This window comes from Denticeps clupeoides, chromosome 12 (assembly GCF_900700375.1).
Source record: "Denticeps clupeoides chromosome 12, fDenClu1.1, whole genome shotgun sequence".
Taxonomy (NCBI): domain Eukaryota; kingdom Metazoa; phylum Chordata; class Actinopteri; order Clupeiformes; family Denticipitidae; genus Denticeps; species Denticeps clupeoides.
This window is the reverse complement of record NC_041718.1, coordinates 11714613-11732796: the sequence shown is the minus strand read 5'-3', so window position 1 is coordinate 11732796 and position 18184 is coordinate 11714613. Positions and strand designations below refer to the sequence as shown.

General features: G+C 40.8%; 1 protein-coding gene across 1 annotated transcript in view; it reads right to left on the bottom strand.

Moving 5' to 3' along the window:
• LOC114800371 (guanine nucleotide-binding protein G(i) subunit alpha-2-like) overlaps positions 1-18184 on the bottom strand; it is a 52464-nt gene that overhangs the window by 11292 nt on the left and 22988 nt on the right. Inside the window, exons 2-3 of the mRNA XM_028997651.1 lie at positions 5207-5249; positions 2652-2793 (exon numbers count right to left, since the gene is read on the bottom strand). Of these exons, the coding sequence (XP_028853484.1) occupies positions 2652-2793; positions 5207-5249 (185 nt within the window). The remainder of the gene's footprint in view (positions 1-2651; positions 2794-5206; positions 5250-18184) is intronic.

Sequence of the window (18184 nt, the reverse complement as noted above, 5' to 3'; positions counted from 1 at the left end):
CTGTCAGAGGCATCAGCGTCATCCCAAAGCCTGTAATAATAGCACCAGCGCGACCACAAACACAGCGACTGCATGACGCAGCCAGGGCAGGGTGTGGGAGTGCGGTGTTAGCGCATCACAAATGCAGCAGCACCGTGCAGCAGTGTGAGGGGTAATTACAACAGACAGGGTGGAGAGCGCAGCACACAGACCGCATTTCCACCAGGCAGGAAAGCACCATGCCAAGGAGTAAGAGTACAAATAATAAAAAAAAGGTAAGCGGGAATGGGAGAAGTCCCTTTATTCATTTATATTAAACATTGGCAGCTATGGTGTTAAAAAAAAAAGCCCATCCCTCACTAAAAAGTCCACACTATACACCATCTGTGCCACTGGAAATTAGTGAAAGACGACAAGAAAGTGCTGCGGGGTAGTTGGTTGAAGCTCCCAGCAGCAGACTTTTCTTGTGCACAAGCATTCACATTACATTTAATTTCATTGTGCACAAGCATTCATTTCCAGAAAGCCCAGAACACAATAAGCGCTCCCCTGCAATCAACCTGGCCCACAGTACACCAAGCCAAAATATCCTGGCCAATGGTTCCAGTAGCTACACATGACAGTAATACATATTCAGCGCTCAAACCAGTCACACACGAGGACAATCAAGAATGATGTAATAAGCAAGTCCATCAACTGTAGTATAGCTCAGTTGCGTTAAAGAGTCATAAAATGATAAAGGTCCTGTTTTAGTGTATGAGACAGCACCGTACTAAAAACAGTGAAACAACAGTTTATAATAAAAGTAATTAAAAGGGTAATTTATGCTATCATAATAAGACAAACTGACAGACTGTGTGGGTGTGTTTCAGAAACAGGAAGTAGCTGGCAGCCACTGCACATCACCCCACATGCCTTGCCTCTTCTGCCCACACCCTATAACATATGGTCACACTGAGGGGGGGTGGGGTGGCCCACACTCCTCCACTGCTGAAAACATGAGCTCAGCGGCATCCCTCCCATTTCAGCACCAGACACGTTTAATGGACTAAAACCCCACAAGGTCCACTTTTACCCAGGTTTAAAATGGGGTAATTGGACGGGACACTCTGGTCATGCTCTAGTCATGACTGTTTGATTAAGTAACAGTACAAAAAGAGAGTGGCTGCCCCAATAACACCTGTTATCTGCTAAGCAGGCGGCTGATTGGCTGGAGTCCGAGGGAGACTGCTCTCATGCCACAGCGGCTCAACATTACATTCAGCCCCATTAGCCTACACTAATTACACATTTACTGGAGGTGCGCCGCCACAACGTGTTCATAAAAATGTCTTTATTACAGCAGTCGGGTACTGACCCGTTCACTCGCCTCACATCTCTCAGAACATCCAGCCACAAAATAAATGCTCTGCAGCATGTGTTTGTTTACAGGGACTACGTGGCTGCAAAAAAAAAATTTCAATGGAGGCGGAGCTCTGATAGGAGGCGGGTCTCTGATAGACATCTGCTTTTCATGCTTTATGCCTCAATATGACTGCAAATTGATATATTTTGTTATATGGATTTTTCTGCCCCACACTTACACAGCGTGGCTTTAAATTGAGTCTATGAGCACGCTGTAATTATGATCACGGTCACGTTTTGATCATATGACTGCAGCTGCCTAAATGTCAGCCTGTTCGCACATCAGTGCTACTATCAGTCTAACAACTAAACAATCACAATGGTGTATTTTCAAAAACTGGTCATTAATCAATGAGGAAGTGGGTTGGAGGATAAACAGTCTACTTTATCAGACTGTAACAAAATGTACTAGCTGGCCATTTTCAGACGCTCTGGAAAAATACAAAAGCTCCACAAAAGCCTTGTGGTAGTGGCAGGGTTAAACCAATATCCTCCCAACAGAACCTCAGTGACCTCCTCTACTCTCGCTCTCCTGTATTCTTGTCTTCACCTGTCTGTCCTCTGTAGATGTCCCTTTGAAGTTTTTACTCTGTTATTCTAAGCTACTGCGCCTTGACAGTCGAGGTCTCGGAGGTACCCAACGATGGACGCAGCCAGTCTCCAGCGCTCTGCCCCTGGTGCAGTCAGAGCCAGAGCACTAGTCTTTGTCCATTATAGAACCCACTTGTCATGTTTTACTGTATTCTATATTTAAAATCTTGCTAATTTTTTGCTAAACAAGAGCAAATCGTTTTTCAAGCTGTGGTGGAAATGACTGATTCTCCTCAAACTGTTGGCGTTTCAGTCATTCCTACATCTTCTGATTGGCCATAAAACACGTTCTGAAGAAGAGTGAATTAAAAGCTTCCTGTGCGCGAGGTCGGGCTGCAGAATTAATCAAACGGTTTCTCCCGTTGGCACAGCTATCCCGCTCTGCAACTCTCAGGGCTACAGATTTCATGCACAGAATGGAAGATTCCCATCCTTTTCTCCCCCTCCCTCTCAGCCTTCCACCCGCCCTCAGAGCCGAGCCACTCGTGGCGCGAGAAGAGCGAGCGACACACTCATTCAACCTGACAGCAAACACGGCCGAGTGCCAAATCCAGGCGGGCGATGAAGGCCGTACTGCGCGAGCTGTCAGGCGGCCGCTGAGACCACAGCTGAGCCGCACCAATGAGCAAGTGGTGCACGTGGGCGCGTCTGTCGCGGCTTTCACGGTGTTAACGTACCGCTCTGGTGGAGTCCTCGTAATCGATCTTTAGGCTGCTCATGGCTTTGACGATGGCCATGATGGACTGGATGGTGTTGCTGAATACCACGGCTCTGTACTGCTTGCACTCGTCCTCTGAGTAGCCGTCCTCATGTATAATCCTGAAGGAAAACAAAAAAAAAAAAACATAAAGAGTCAAATTTACAGTGACAGTGTTTCTTGCTCCAAGTTCACACCCGAGTAAAATGGGTTCAATCAGGTTCGACCCTAGATCATCAGATGTAATTTACATGACTTTTAAAAGGAGACATGCGACTGCAGACCTGCTGGAATATGGAAGCAACGCACACAGTACATAAAGATACAATTGACCTGTGCTAGTTTTAAACAATGAAGTTGTAAATACTTGTGCAGTCTTACAGGAACTAGTTACCATACTTCGTTATACATTCATGTATCAATCAGATTTCAATGGCTTTTCCGTAACTTTATATGTTCTGTTTGTTGTGTTCATCCTGTTGGTGGTTGTTTGGCACTGGACTTTGGTTTGGTTGGTTTATTGCTTCACTTGCATGCACTGTAAATAAATGCACTATTATTGCACTTTGTGTTCCAGCCACCTATTCCCCTGCCTTTGTTGTTCATGTTCTCTACCCCTAGATGGGAATGTGACAAGGCACCTCAGTAGTTTAGTGGGAGAAAGAAACAAAAAACAAAGAAGCCCATCACAAAATCAGACACACAAAAAAAATTGCTCTGGAGTGGACTATCTTTGTGGCAGATGGGTGGTGATTCGGTTGTGTAACCTGAACTCTTCCCCTCCACTGAACTTGACAGGAATGCAAGTGGGGATTTAGCAGGACAGGCTAGAGAGGCTTTTCAGGATGAACACATCCTCTAATTAAGAGTGAGACAATAAGTCCAGAACAACATACGGATGTGTGGGACAGCAATGCAGTCTGGAACCCTTCCTGGTGCACACAGTGGCTCCTCGCTCACGTATATTGTCTTCCATTACAGACGTGTCTCTAAAAAAGCAGTTTTGTATGCAGCAACAGGTATTGCAGCATAGAGCTGGTTACTTGACAGGCTGGCTTTGTATTATGAAACAGCAAAAAATGATGCCTCAGGACTTTGTGTGCCACCATTGGTTTCTTTAATGTGCAACTGTTAACCAAATCACTATAACAGCCCCCCAAATAAAAAGCAGGCCTGGGGTAAGAGCAGCTGAGTGTGAAGAAACCAATCCTAGACCAAAAAAAAAAAAAAAAAAAATCTTCTCAATTATTAGAAGAGCACATGAGGAATTGCCACTGCCATTAGCAGTGAAGACCTGCACCTACCTAAAGACTGTAACAATGTACACACAGTAACGGTCAAATGTACACTCATGTACCCGGCCAAAGGGCAAAGATGGCATGGAAAATGTTCAGGAACCACTTGTAGTCTTTGGGATTTGCTGGAAAAGGTTGGATCCATGCAGGCACCACATCAGAATTTGCAGGATTTAATGTATCTTCTGTGATCATCTCGCTGCCATATACTGCAGGACTTGTGGTGTGTATGCTTTGCACTAAAAGGTCCAAAGGTACAATCTTTGATCGTGTTAAAAAACAATCCTTCACTTAAGTATGCTGACAATGTGCAGCCGTGGAGCACAGAAACCACAAGCAAATGTTGACCACCTTAACAGGTTATTAGAAAAAAAGATCTCTACTCCGGAAGCAGAAGAGGGAAAAACTAATTTTCTCTTTTCTATTACGGCCGCAAATAAAAACTCGCAATTCTTCTCACCAAGCCGGCACGTCCCCACCGCATCCATATCAGCATTGATCATGTGGACGAGCGCAGAAACCTCATTGACTGTGTAAGTGCACTCTATTCCCAATTATTAGGAACCCAGCCAGGGTTTGCCGAGCCGAGTGATGCTGTTGGTGGGGCTCCCACCTGACACAGTGATCAGGAGAAACTGACGCAGAACAGTTTAATCAGACTTGTGAGAAACTCATAAAACTGTGAAAATCATACTTATATATGGACAGACATTTGTGTGTAAAACCTCAGTAAAACTGAGGTCTTTTTTTATGGTCGTGATTACGCAAAAGTAAAACCAAAAGAGCCTAGTTACTGTTTTGGTTCCTCAAGTCAAGAGTGGAGGTGTGAGTAGGGTTTTTATACTTAGTTAAACAATTATAAATCAGTTTTATAAACTGTAGTTAATACCATAGTCAAAGTAATTTGGACATGAGTGCAGGGATTCAAAATGAAAAATAATGGAGATATCACTTCAATAGGGCCACATGAATGTCTGTTTTTGCTGCACACATGAAAATAGACCTCACAGAAGCTGTATATGTGGCATCTGTGTGTGTCACAAACAAATTGAAAAAGCCACCTGCTGTAAAGGTATTCATTTTTTAAATAACTAACCGTTCTTCTATTAATTAGAGAGGCTTCAGAACATTGGAACATAAAACAAAATTACACTTCTGAAATAATAATAAAAGGAAAGAGTGCTCCATGTGTGATGGTGTCCACATTTAACAAAACTGAAAATAGGAGGACACAACTCACTTCATCTGCTTCACAATGGTGCTCTTCCCCGACTCACCAGCACCTGCAGGAGAAAGGGGGGAAAAAAAGCAGATGTTAAAAATATGCTCCCGTCGCCGCACCAACGTCAACAGCCAGACGCCACCTCACATCTGCCACCCATTCACACGGAACTATCCAGTGGGCCGCATTCCTCTAGTGTGTGTGCTCACCTCACTTTACCAATGTGTGAAATGCAGAGGGTTTTCAAGGGTATTCTCACAATCAATGGCACTACAACACACACACCCCCAACACACACTCTTTCTGTACAGTTTATGGCCGTGTTTAATGAAAACGTCGGTGTTCTTCCACAAACAGGATGTGCGGGATGTTAAAGGCCCTTGATGGTTATCAGCCTGCAGCGGTACTGAAACCTACAGCCCTTCATGCTCAGACTTTAACGGGCCCCATGCAGTGCCAGTTCTTGGTTTACTACAGACCAAAGGGAAGGCCCAGGGACAGCACCTGGGCCAAAACATCTCTGCTAACACATCAGATGAGGGCCTGAGTGCCGGTGGACGCCCAGTGAAGCAGTATCTTTGATTTTGTACAAAATCATAGAGCATCATACCTACTCCTACATTCTCTGTAATGTAATAGATGATGTGATATTCGATGAGCACATAAGAATGACTATAATGGGAGCCATTTTATTTTTAATATAGTGTTTTTTGCTATTTGTTGTTTTTGTATATCTGTGTATCCATATATAATTTTAAATTATTACCTGTGTCTGGTCTTGTCAATGTCATTGTGTAGAGAACAAATTCCTTGTACATGTAAACATACCTGGCAATAAAGCTTATTCTGATTCTGAACAGCACGGTCCACCAAGGAACATCTTAAGCCATGCACCAATGAGGAAAAGTAGCATAAACTGGACCAAAATGAGATGGGTATACTGCCAAACGTATACTTTAAGTAACTATTATAGACCAATTGCACTGACACACACACACACACACACACGTAAAGCCTGGGGGTGCATGGTGATTAAACTGCAGGAAAAGGCAGATATACATTACAAAGAAAAATGATATTTGAAAATGAGAGTCGTTGTAGTCACTGCCTCCCATGGCCAGATGCGAAAGACAGACAGGAAGAGACTGAGCTTTCCAAAAGGACAGGGGAGATGCTGGCATGAGGTAGCATTTGTATTCATGAGGTAGACACCTGGGAGACCCCCCCCCCAACATTTACAACAATGTTTGTGAATAAAACATGTTTGTTCAGGGACAGGGGGTGGGGTGGGTGGAATTGAAAGGGCCAAAGCACTGGGTTCTGGTTAAAATTCATGCTACAGGCACAGCATACTGGAAGTTTTAAGGAGTAGTGTAACATGCACCTGAACATTTATTTTCATTGGTACGACAATGGCTGCAGTTTATCAAATTTTGCATATGCTTTTGAAGCTCTGTCTTCAGCATTTGCATATTGCTATGGGTCCAAAAAAAAAACAAAAAAAAACAAAAACTCTTTTTCAAAAAGGAATAAACATGCAGCGGCGTTTTGAGCTCCTCATCAAAATTCTCGAGCAGCAACCAAAACAATGAAGGACTTCAAAATGATTTAAAACCACCACTTAAATCTGGAATACTTGCTGAATGGCTGAACTATTCCTTTAATGGCTGATTAATTAACTGTGGCCCCATCCACACACATTAACACTTCTGTTCTTCCTGTCTTGCACTTACTGGTAATAAATACGCCCTCCAGAGTGTCCACGGTGTAATCCAGGTAACCGTGCAGTAGGACAGGAACAAGGCCCAATGGCACTCATTTCAAGTCTACAGGAAGTGGGTATTTACAGTTCACATCTCAGTGTTCCTTTGTTACTGTCATGTTCTTCCATGTTCTTTGTACTATACACCACCCAGGTAGTGCTTACAAACTGAGACATAAAGCATCGTCGTGTTTAAAAGATACTGATCTCGCACACTTGGTATGATATGAAAAATGGAAAGCACTACAAGCTGATGGATTAGTGTTTTGTCAGAAACATAAGCTTTTACTTCACACAGCGGTGGGACTATTGTTTTCAGCTGGGGATAAGAAGAGTGTTTCAATATTTCAAACTGCTTGTACAGAAAATGGCAGCACAATAATATTAAATAGTTTTCCCCCAAAACTCCTCAAAGTACAAAAAACGCCTTAAGCGATTTATTCATCCAGTGCTTTTATGAAAGATGTCAGCTCTGCAAGGAAATCAGATTTGGCAAAAATATCTTTAAACCCAATAAATGAATGAAAAGTTATGCATCGGACTGAACACTGCAGCACAGCACATAGTGCAAACAACAAAATGAGTCCTCTGCATTTAACCAATCATCTTTGGTGAGCAGTGGGCAGCCATGAAAGGTGCACAGGGATCAGTGGCCCCCTTGCGGTTCGGGATTCTAACCTTCTGATTATAAGTCTGCCTCCTTACCTTCTAGGCCACCATTGCACCTCTAAGTTTTTTGCACCCAAAACTCCGCATAACATTTCCCTGCATTACATATATGAGTGATCCAAGGAACAATAGCCATTAAAACATTTAAAATATATTTTAAATATATACCATTTCACAGAAGCCCTTATCCAGGGTGACTTCTGGGAAAAGGAGTGTACCACATAGATAAATCATTTCTTTTGTTTTGCATTCCCTAGAATATAAAGGAATAACTTCATGTTATTAAACAAGCAAGTCTTGGATTTGAAACCTATTCCAGCTGTTTAATGCTAATCTGTGTTTGTACTGTGAAAATCAGATAAAAAAAAAAAAAAAAACCCATAAGTGATTATTTTGAAACCTAAGCATGTAGTCTATGCTCAGTTGAACCTCATTTGCTTTTCATTTAGTCATAGACTCTCTGGCATAGACTCTCTTGCGGAGCTGACTCCGCAAAGCTTCAGACAAGCAAGAGCAGATGCTGAAAAGTCACTGCAGACTGCAGACCGTAGCAAGCATGCATTTCACATCTAACCAAGATACAAGGCCACAGATGACCAGTTCTTCTCTTGACTGTTCTGACTTATCTTGTCCCTCAAAGACAGAAATGTAACTTGCAATGTTTCACAGAAAACGTGACTAACAAAAAATCTGGACAGATCTAATGGACACTCAGCTTTATCTTTGAACGTTATTTTATGAGCCCAAGGCCCAGAAAAGGCACCAGAATTCACACATTGATTCACTGAAATGCTCCCATGCTCACCTCGTATCACTATGTGTACCCCCAGGGAAGTGAGCACTGTGCAGCATTGTGCCATGCCACTTAATGACACACAAGAGACACAGTCCCCACAGAGCCTTAGGGCTAAAATTGGTGTGGTTCAAAGACTCAATGAAGAGAAATGTTGTTCACCAAAGTGACACAAATGGATGTAATCAGAGTCTGAGCATAAGTCCATCCTTAAAGGCCTGTGGTCACATCTTAAAACGATCTACGTGACAATGTTGCAGGTCTTCATGCAGCAATACAAGGAGAGTTCAAGAAAACTCAAAGGATACTGTTCTAAAGACCTGGACAGGGAAAACTGCCCAGGAACTCGCCCAGTGGATAACAGAGAGAAAAGAAAGGTCACCCTCTGCTTGCAGAAACACAAAGATTCCTGGAACAGAGCAGAATAAACACTTCCACACTGCTTAGCAACCATGCAAGTGGGAGAGGGAGTTTTGGACATCCAGCTTTGCCTCTTTCCACTGAGAAAGTAAGGGAAAAGAGACGAGGGAGCGTTGGGCCCCATTTGGATGTGATTGCCGTGATCTGTACATTGGTCACGTTTACCTCGACCCTTCCCTCGTTGATTAGATAACAGTGGAGTAACTGGAGGGAGAAGGGGTGTGTCGTGCTCATAGAGTTATTTTAAAGAAGGTGGGAAAAAAATTAACTCCACCACCACCAATAGAAATAGTGTCATGAACAATTGGCCATAGAGCAAATTCCCAGCAGTGGATGTGTGATTGAGCCTACAAGGCAGAACCAATGCTGCAGTTCTGGTCAAGTTGAATGCATAATTTGTAGCAGTAGTTTAACAACCAAATCACATGATCTGGGGTGTGTTAGTCCAAATTTGACTTCAAGTTAGTTCAGTTTCAGTTTGACATGTATTTTAAAATTTCTGGTTTTAGTCAGACAAATCTGTAAAAACAAAGGTCAGATGTTTCATCCAATAATCACATAAATTGAAAATAATCACTTTTCCCAAAGCAGGCAAGTCAGAGGACAACTTCCATACAATCATTCCCATTTTAGAGTCCTCTTAAATTGTATAACAGTAGTAGAAGTAAGACCAATAGCACAAACAAGACTGCTTGTTATCGTACTCTGGCACTTATTGATTACGCTTCAGTAATATATTCAAAGATGCAACATGCAGAAGGATGTGGTCCACATTTAATTGGGTATCTGAAAGCAAACCGGAGGAAAGCTGTCTGTGAACACAGCAATGAGGCATAAACAACAAACCTAACTTGCACAAGGAACAGGGTTCATTGCCAGAATGCATGTATCTGGTGGATACATGGATCAGAAGCATGTCTTAACAATTGTACTTTCGATGGCAACTGAAGCAATCAAAATGAATACAGTAGCACCATGGAGAGAGGAGTATCACAATGAGTCATCAGCACTTGGATGACAGTGCACATAGAGAAAAAAAAGAAAGTACACCCTCTGGTTTGGTTCGTTTATTAAAGATACTAATAAAAGAGGTTGTCCCAGAACACAGCCTTATTTAGCCTAACAGTATCACTGTTAATAATACTTGAGCAAAGTTGCTTATGATGACAAATGTGGCAACATTTTGTAGGACTGAATTAACTGCAAATAATTAACATAATCTAAAGGTTCTGCAGGTTTAAGGAAGACTTTAAGAACTTTTTTAAGACCACTCATCAAATTTAAAACCTTGCATCAACTATATGTCCAAAAGCTTTCATCAATGTTAACAGTTTCATATTACATTTACCATGGCAAGCCACTCGGCGTGACTGAAATATTTTTGGTTTGTTATTTGTGAGTCATTTGTGGTGGTTTTTCATATGGGTGACATGGGCTGTTGCCTAGGGCGACATGGGTGGAGGCGGCATCATGGGCATCAGACATTTTTTCCCCATCTTAACAACATTCAGACATGAGTTGAACAAATCCAGTATAAGGCATGTTCAGTAAAGGCATGTAAAGTATCCCTGCTTTTAACTACTTACTTGTCTGCCCACCTATCGGTCAGTAGATGGCAATTACAGTACTCCAAAGTAAACTAGGCATTGATTAGTAGCCATTCACTAAAGGACACTACAACACTAATGTTTGTTTAAATTTAATTAGATACATTTTGACAATTTAAAAAACACAATTAAATAAAAAAGAGAAAACTAAAAAATATCTTACTTTAGCTTCTAAGTTATTAAACAGTAGTTTTTAAAACTACGGTGAGAAGTCTATAACAAGATGACTAACATGCTGCCTTGAGGGTGGGTTTAAATTAGCCACGCGATCAGTCATTGAGAGTGGCTAGCCTCCGTTTCACCACATCAGCATCCATTTTTGAATCTCTCTTGATACTTTTTAATTATCACCTGACAAGGGGATAATTGCAATTCAAATTAATATTTCATTTAAAAAAAAAAAAAAAAACATTGAATAAAATCAATTTACAATATGCAAAGCTTTTGCCAATCACTGAAACAAATTATTATCTAACTAAAATTATCATATTTGTACCATCATTTTGCCCTCTGTAAGATCAATAATTTTTAAAAATCCTATAATGTACGACAATTTATTGTGATAAATGATCTTTTATAATATGTGTTGTTGAAGCTGATTTTCTGAGCAACGTCAGAATGGAATTGGCGTTTGCACAATTTCTCAAAATGATGGTACGATACAAAATTTAGGATCTGGAATCTGGGGGTTGGTTGGACTCTAGCACAGGGCACCAAAAAAGGCTACGCCATTCCCATGATTTCACTGTGCTTAATAAACCCAGAAGTGAGCAGCACCTGCAAATTACTGAAGGCTTATTTAATTTGATTTATTCCTTAAAACTCTGGATTTAAGGAATACTAGTCATTATATTAAGGCCAATTTTAGATTTTTTTTAAGAATCCACGGAAACCCTGAACATAGTAATAAAATAAATTCAACAAATCTGCATTTTGAGTCAGCAGTAATGGATTACAACCCTTCAGTAAAGTGACCAGGAGAGCTGAAGCTGTTCTGATGGCTGTGGTGCACCTGACTAAGTCACCTCATTCAAGGAGAAAGCTTCATACGTCTCCAATGATTTATATGCACACACGTATGTGTGTGTGTACATAAATCTCCTGCCTGCAGACACATTCGTCCATTACTGCTGACTTCTTGTGGTGCTAGATGTTGGAAATCTCCCAAAAAGTCAGCAATGAGCTTGATTTATATGAGTCAAGGTCATTATCAGAAAACACAAACCCTTTTAAAACAGGTACCCTCTTCTATAAGGGAAGTCTTCTTTACAAGGCAACTGGCATCATTAAATTATGAAGCCCTTCACAGATGAGCATGCTATAAATAAGGACCAACTCTCCTGCAGTGAATGGAGGTTAATAAGGCTCACATCAGGCAGACACGTTCGTCAGTGTGTGCAACAGTTCTGCCAGAGGACTGAGGCTCCAGCTGAACACCACATCTGCCTGAGGAGGAGCTCACCATTCGTCTGCTTGACAGGGATGGTTCAACACGACCACGTGTCTGCTCATAGCGGCGAGGGTCTGTTTTGAACATGTGCTCCAAATGAAAGAGGAAGATTTCAGAGTAAGAGAGCAAAATCCTTTTTCATAAGGTTCCTTCCCGGTCTGCTTGCAATGTATAAGAAGAAAAAAAAAAAAACTATGCTGCAGTGAGCATCTGCTCAAAATTTGTCCGTCCCTGGGCTTTGAGTTCAGTCCCTGTCTGTCTGCTTCTGTTCCCTGATCATGTCTGTGTGTTTTTCCAGTCACAGCCACCCTGCAGGGGAGCCACTGTGTTGAGAACCAATGAGAGACAGTCACATAAAGACGCCTCTGTGGTCCCCGTACACCCCCTTCCTGGGCACTGAGGACAGTTTGGTCACTGTTTGTTGCCTTCCAGGTCACAACAATCATGCTCGGACCACTTATGCAGACGCAGTTACAAACTATAGCACACTGCGGGTGAAAACAAAACAAATCTTCTATAAAAAAAACTATAGAGTTAGATTTAAGACCAAAACATGAAAATGAATGTGAACGTGCATAAATGTGCACGTGAAATCACATTTTCAATAGATCTGTAGAATGGACCGCAACCACTAAGATTAAAAAAAATTAAGAGAAGACCCTTAATTTGTAGAAAGGTTGCATTGATTGGACAAAGTTGCAAGATCACACAGAATTCACAGGTTGGTTGAATGTGCAAATTTGTGCGATTACAACATGGCGATATACTGAACTAACCATGAAGTGATGGTTACATAACTCAAGCCACTCTATTCATTTGCATCCATTGTCTCTTCTTCAGACAATTGGGCTCACTGGAGAGTAAACAGGAGCCCAAACAAACCCCTGTGATTGCAGAAGGATTCTTCACTTGGTGTCAGCTTCTAGTATCATTTCATATATTAAAAGAAAACCACAGTAGCATGGGAGCTGATTCACAATGAAGATATTCATCGTGCCGATATTTTTCAGCAGACTGTGTTCGGATTATTGAATATTGGACCAGGAAGCGGTGGCTCTCAGGCAACAGACTGTTGTGAGTTGAAGGAATAACCCGGGAACGAAACAAGGCTGAACATGGTGGCCCTGCTGATAACTCAATTAAACTCAGATAAAATATATGTATTCCACAAGGGAGTGTTTGGATGCAGAAAGTGAATGTTCAGATAGCTAAACATGCATACACACACTTTGAGGGCTGTGTTTAGGCTCTGGGCAATGAAGGGATTGTGAAGTGTTGAGCAGTGGTGGACAGTTAATGTAACTGGTTACTGTACTTAAAATGTTTTTTGTGTATCTGTACTTGACTAAAGTATTTCCATTTGTAGAGACTTTTTACTTTTACTCCGGTACATGTCAAAAATCTACTACTTTTTCCAAAATGCAATCTTTTTTTACTTTTAAAAACCTAACCTTTGACCCATTAGATTAAAACTCAGATGCGTGCGGAGTCATAAAAACGTGTGCGTTTCGTGTCTCCTGCGATGCCTCAGTAGGATATGACTGATAAGTGCACCAATCGAATTACAGCACGCAGCTTTTGACCTGCTATAATCCAGTTTGCCAGAAATGGATTGGCCTTATTTGAGAGCCTTTTTTGAAGTTGTACAAATTAAGGACTCTTTCATTTTCAGATGCCTTTTGTGCCTGCCTCAGCCCCATTCAATTTCATCTTACAAGAATTCAACATTTTATCTAAGGAAACAAATAGAGGTACGATTTTAATTCTGATGGAAATTTCGGATTGCTTTTCAACAATGTTAACTAGACAGATAATTTAAAATAATTTTATAATATGGTATGTTTTCAGTGTTGCCAGATTATTGTTGCTTCAATAATGTGGTCCGCAGGGAATATTGTACATTGATTGGCTATAAAGGCATGTAAGATGACTGGTATAAACAAGCCAAGTACGTCTTGTGCAGTCAACTGAGGTCTGTACCCTGTCATGTTAATGAAATAAAATGAAGGGGTAAAATTACCGTACATTACGGGATTTTTGGAATTATTGATTGTACAGGGGGTAAAATTATCATGCAAATACAAATTGATTTTCATGCTGGAAAATCATGCGCAGTATGATACAATTAGCATGGAGTTGTGGTTGTACCCAGCTCCACCAATCCAAACATGCAGACAGATTCAGTTAGTTTTCAAAAATCTGTCTGTATCATGCCATCTTTTTTCATTTTGCTGAGTGAAACACACAGATTCTGGAGTTTCAGAGAGGCATGTATTTTACGTGTGCTACATTAACAGGTCAAAATGTATTTAAGTGACTGTATTTACATCCTTTTCAAATGCGTAGACCACATTCAGTCCTTCAGCATTCAGTCCTACAATTATCACAGATTCCGCTTCCAAAGACTTGTTGTTCTGGATTAGGGCATCTGATATATATTTACATTTATTATAATTTTAATAGTTATCAGTGGCAGAGAAATTAATGGCATTCTACTAAGAATTATTGCAAAAATTGAGCTAAAATGAACTGATTTAAATGGAACTAAAATTAGACATTAAATCCACAATTAATCACTGTACTTTTACTTTAGTACATTTGAAGGCAAATGCTTTTGTACTTTTACTGGAGTAAAATTTTACCATGGGTAACATTACTCAAGAACATAGTTTGTGTACTTCATCCACCACAGGTGATTAGTGAGCACAGGATAAACCATACCAATGCTGAATGAAGAGGAAAGAAGAAGAGAGAGGAAAAAATGAAAAGGGGCACTATTTTTAAAAAAGGGCTGAGCAAGCAGACTCAACACAACTTCATGTTCCCTTATTTGAAGTCCAGAACGAGAGGCTGGGATAAGAAAGGATAGGCAATCCCTGTCACTCCATATTTTACCACAAAAGAGTGTACATGTGGGCTCTGTCACAACCTCTCCACCTTTTCTCCACCCAGCCCTGAAAACACCCTACCTAAAAGGTCCAGAGATGTGAGCAGACTGACTTTTCATCAACACTTCCTGAGAAAACTGCCCAACGGCAAATTCCAGACAGTCAGCAAAAAGACAAGTTCCTCCAGCTTGATCTGCTACGAGTGCATGTGTGTTGTGAAATAGTGGTAGGTGGTAAGCTCTTTGATGGAAATCAATGGTTTTTGAGAGTGTGAGGGTGAATGTGTGTATTCTGTGAAACTTAAGAACTATGCTGCAAATAGCACTCTGCTTGGGCGTTCCACACACACACACAAAACGATGGGTATAAGGTGGACCTAATGTGTTGTGACAGGCCTGAGGGAGGCAGTACACAGCATATTCAATTTCAGCCATCACAGAAGGTCATGGCAGCTTAGGCCAGACAGATAAAATCTTAGCTTTGATGTGCCATGACAGCTTTCATGAGTTTTGATCTTTGCGCTTTCCTACCCTGCAGATGCCGGTTAATCACTGGTGCCTCCAGGCCTGCAACGCCAGTATGTCTAACACACCCCACAGCCAACACTGGAGCAAACATAGGTTATTTTACAGAGGAAAAGAGGCATTAGAAATGAAAGTGAAGAAAATGAGAAATAAAAGAGCAGACATATTGAATTTTCTTTTAAAAACTAGATATTGTTCCTCTTCAAATATAGTAGAGCATTTATTTTAATGCAACCATGCAAGGTTTAATAAGGCTTAAATGCATTGCAGCTCAAAGCAAATGTGCTTGGGTTATACAGAAACTAACCTTAGAAGACCTTTTACAAAACTTATCAAAAATGCATGATTATAAATTATCAAAAGTTCAGATGAGGTAGAAAAACGTGCTACATCAGCAGCTGACAAAGCTGCTGTGCTATTCTATATTATATGCGCATTACTACTGATTAAATCTGTGATTGGTTATGAGATAGCAAAACAAGCAATACTACCACGTAAACTGACTACATGCTGCTAGCTGGCATTTCCTGCATGACCTCCTGTATTCTTTCTCTCTCTCTCACACACACACACACACACACACACACACACAATGCTCGGTGGACCTGTTAGAGTCATTAGGCAACAATATGCTTCTCTAATTGAAGTTTTGAACAAGGCACCATCATATCTATTAAACACCTCCCTTCCTGCCCCCATGGGAGACCGGCAGGTTGGTTAGGGATACGAAACGGCACAGCAGAGCAGCACATTAATCCTACCAGCCAGGGGAAGAGCCCAGCACCATTACATCAGCGCGGTCTGGGAGTTTCCATCTTAGACAATGGAGGTCACATCTGGGGCATCCTGATTACCTCCACAGCCACGGGTCCAACCATTTCAAAACACACGTCTAATGTTGTGCTCAGAATAAATATCCAAACGGAATATTTAAAAAAAAAAATCAGAACCAGTAATTATCGCTGATGGTCAAATGGGGAAAAACCTAATTTATCATCTGTGTGATGAAGAGATACACAGACTTGCTTGAGTAAAATGCCACAGCACTAAGAATGCTGCTCCAGGCTGACCTCTAATGTGTACATATATGTCTTTAACAATTTCACAAAAATCATTAATATTATTAAAGATTATTACCAGTATTAATAACATACCAAAGAGAACCAGATAAAGATCCCGTATAAATGGTCCTGAAAATACATGAAAAAACAGAGAGGCAATTACATTTTCTGAAAGAAAAGTTTCCCCACATTGTGCCTTAAGGTGAATCAGGATCAGGATCAAATACAAAGACATTTGAACAGAGCATTCTTCTTCTTAACAAGAGAAACATATTAAACAATTACAATGTTTGAAAACATTTTTACTGATACTGCCAGAAACCACCAGAAATAATAAGCAGTTTATTAACATATGAAGCAATGACCTTCGCTGCCCTCCTTGGCTCCATTTTCAGCCATTGTGCTCTTTGATAGCGTTATGCCAGTGGTTCCCAAGTTTTCCTCAGGGTCCCACTTTTCTAGATTGTGATAATCCGGTAAATAATTTCAGTGTATAATTTCCAATGCCAATAATTTCACAGTTAAAGAAATTCACTTGCTCAAATTCAACTCGTGAAATTCAGGCTCAGGCTCATGATGCTCCACTGTACCAATAACAGTTATCGGATTTGTAAGTAATCATAACCTCCTCGAGAATTTAAATAAAAGCCCGCCCACACTGAAATCTGATTCTTTTGCAAAGTAAACCAATCAGGATTTTGTTTGTCTATGTGCAGTGATCCACACAAACACATGTTCATTCTCTCTTTCATTCTGTTGTGTGAGCCGTTCAACGAGGGAGATTCCTGGAACTTCTGGGAGACTTGGGATATCTAGCAGCCTCCTTATAGAAGCAACATAAACACACACAAAAAAGGTGCAAATTTCTGCAATTTTATCAATAGTCAAAAATGCAGAAATTTTTCACGATCATTGATCGCAATCGTATAATAAACCTGGACACATCAATACCAGTTATAAGCGGGAAATGTTCATGCAGACTCCACTCAATTCACTCATGTCAAAATCGCTGATACTGTAGTTCCAAGACAGCAACCATATGGACAATAACTTCTTAATAAGGAAAGAGAGGCTCAACTGATTTCCAAAGCATTCCTTCACTGTGACCCACAAATATGCTGTTGAAGCGCAAAAAAACAGGGAATTCCAGGGAATCCTGAGGCCTGTTTTAGTTTTCAAGGCCAGTCTGTCCATGATGAAGACATGGAAGCTATTTCAATGCAGCATGTTGAAAACACACACTTTTTGCCCCATGGGCCACCCGGAAGCCTGGGTAAATGCACCGGCAGTGCATTATACATACCTCCATTAGTGCACCAACTTCCTGCGGGGTTTCAGGGATGAATTATAGATCACGCAGGTGATTTGAGGTTGGCAACATGAGTGAGAGTGGCGAGTCACTGCTGGTAGAACTGGGCATAGACCTACTGATTAAGGCAACACGGATGATGCATAATAAGAAAATGTCTACTTGGATTTGGTGTGCTGCTGACCTAATTTGTGCCCAGATGTCTGAAACTACGCAGACCACTATACAAAGTACCGGTAAATCAGAATGAACAGGCAACTGAGAAACATCATGTTCAATCATCTAAGAAAAACATTCAAACCATATACTAATTTTTGTGTTTAATATGTTGGACATAACTTTAGGTTCACATACACTTTAAATCTGATCTCAAAGCAGAAAAGATCAATTTATAATTTGGACTAGTACCCATAGACCAGGTATGCATAGTATAAAAACAGGTAATGATACATAAGCCACAATAGGTGTAATTGTAATAACTGAAACCAAAAAGGTTTTACCAACAATGATTCA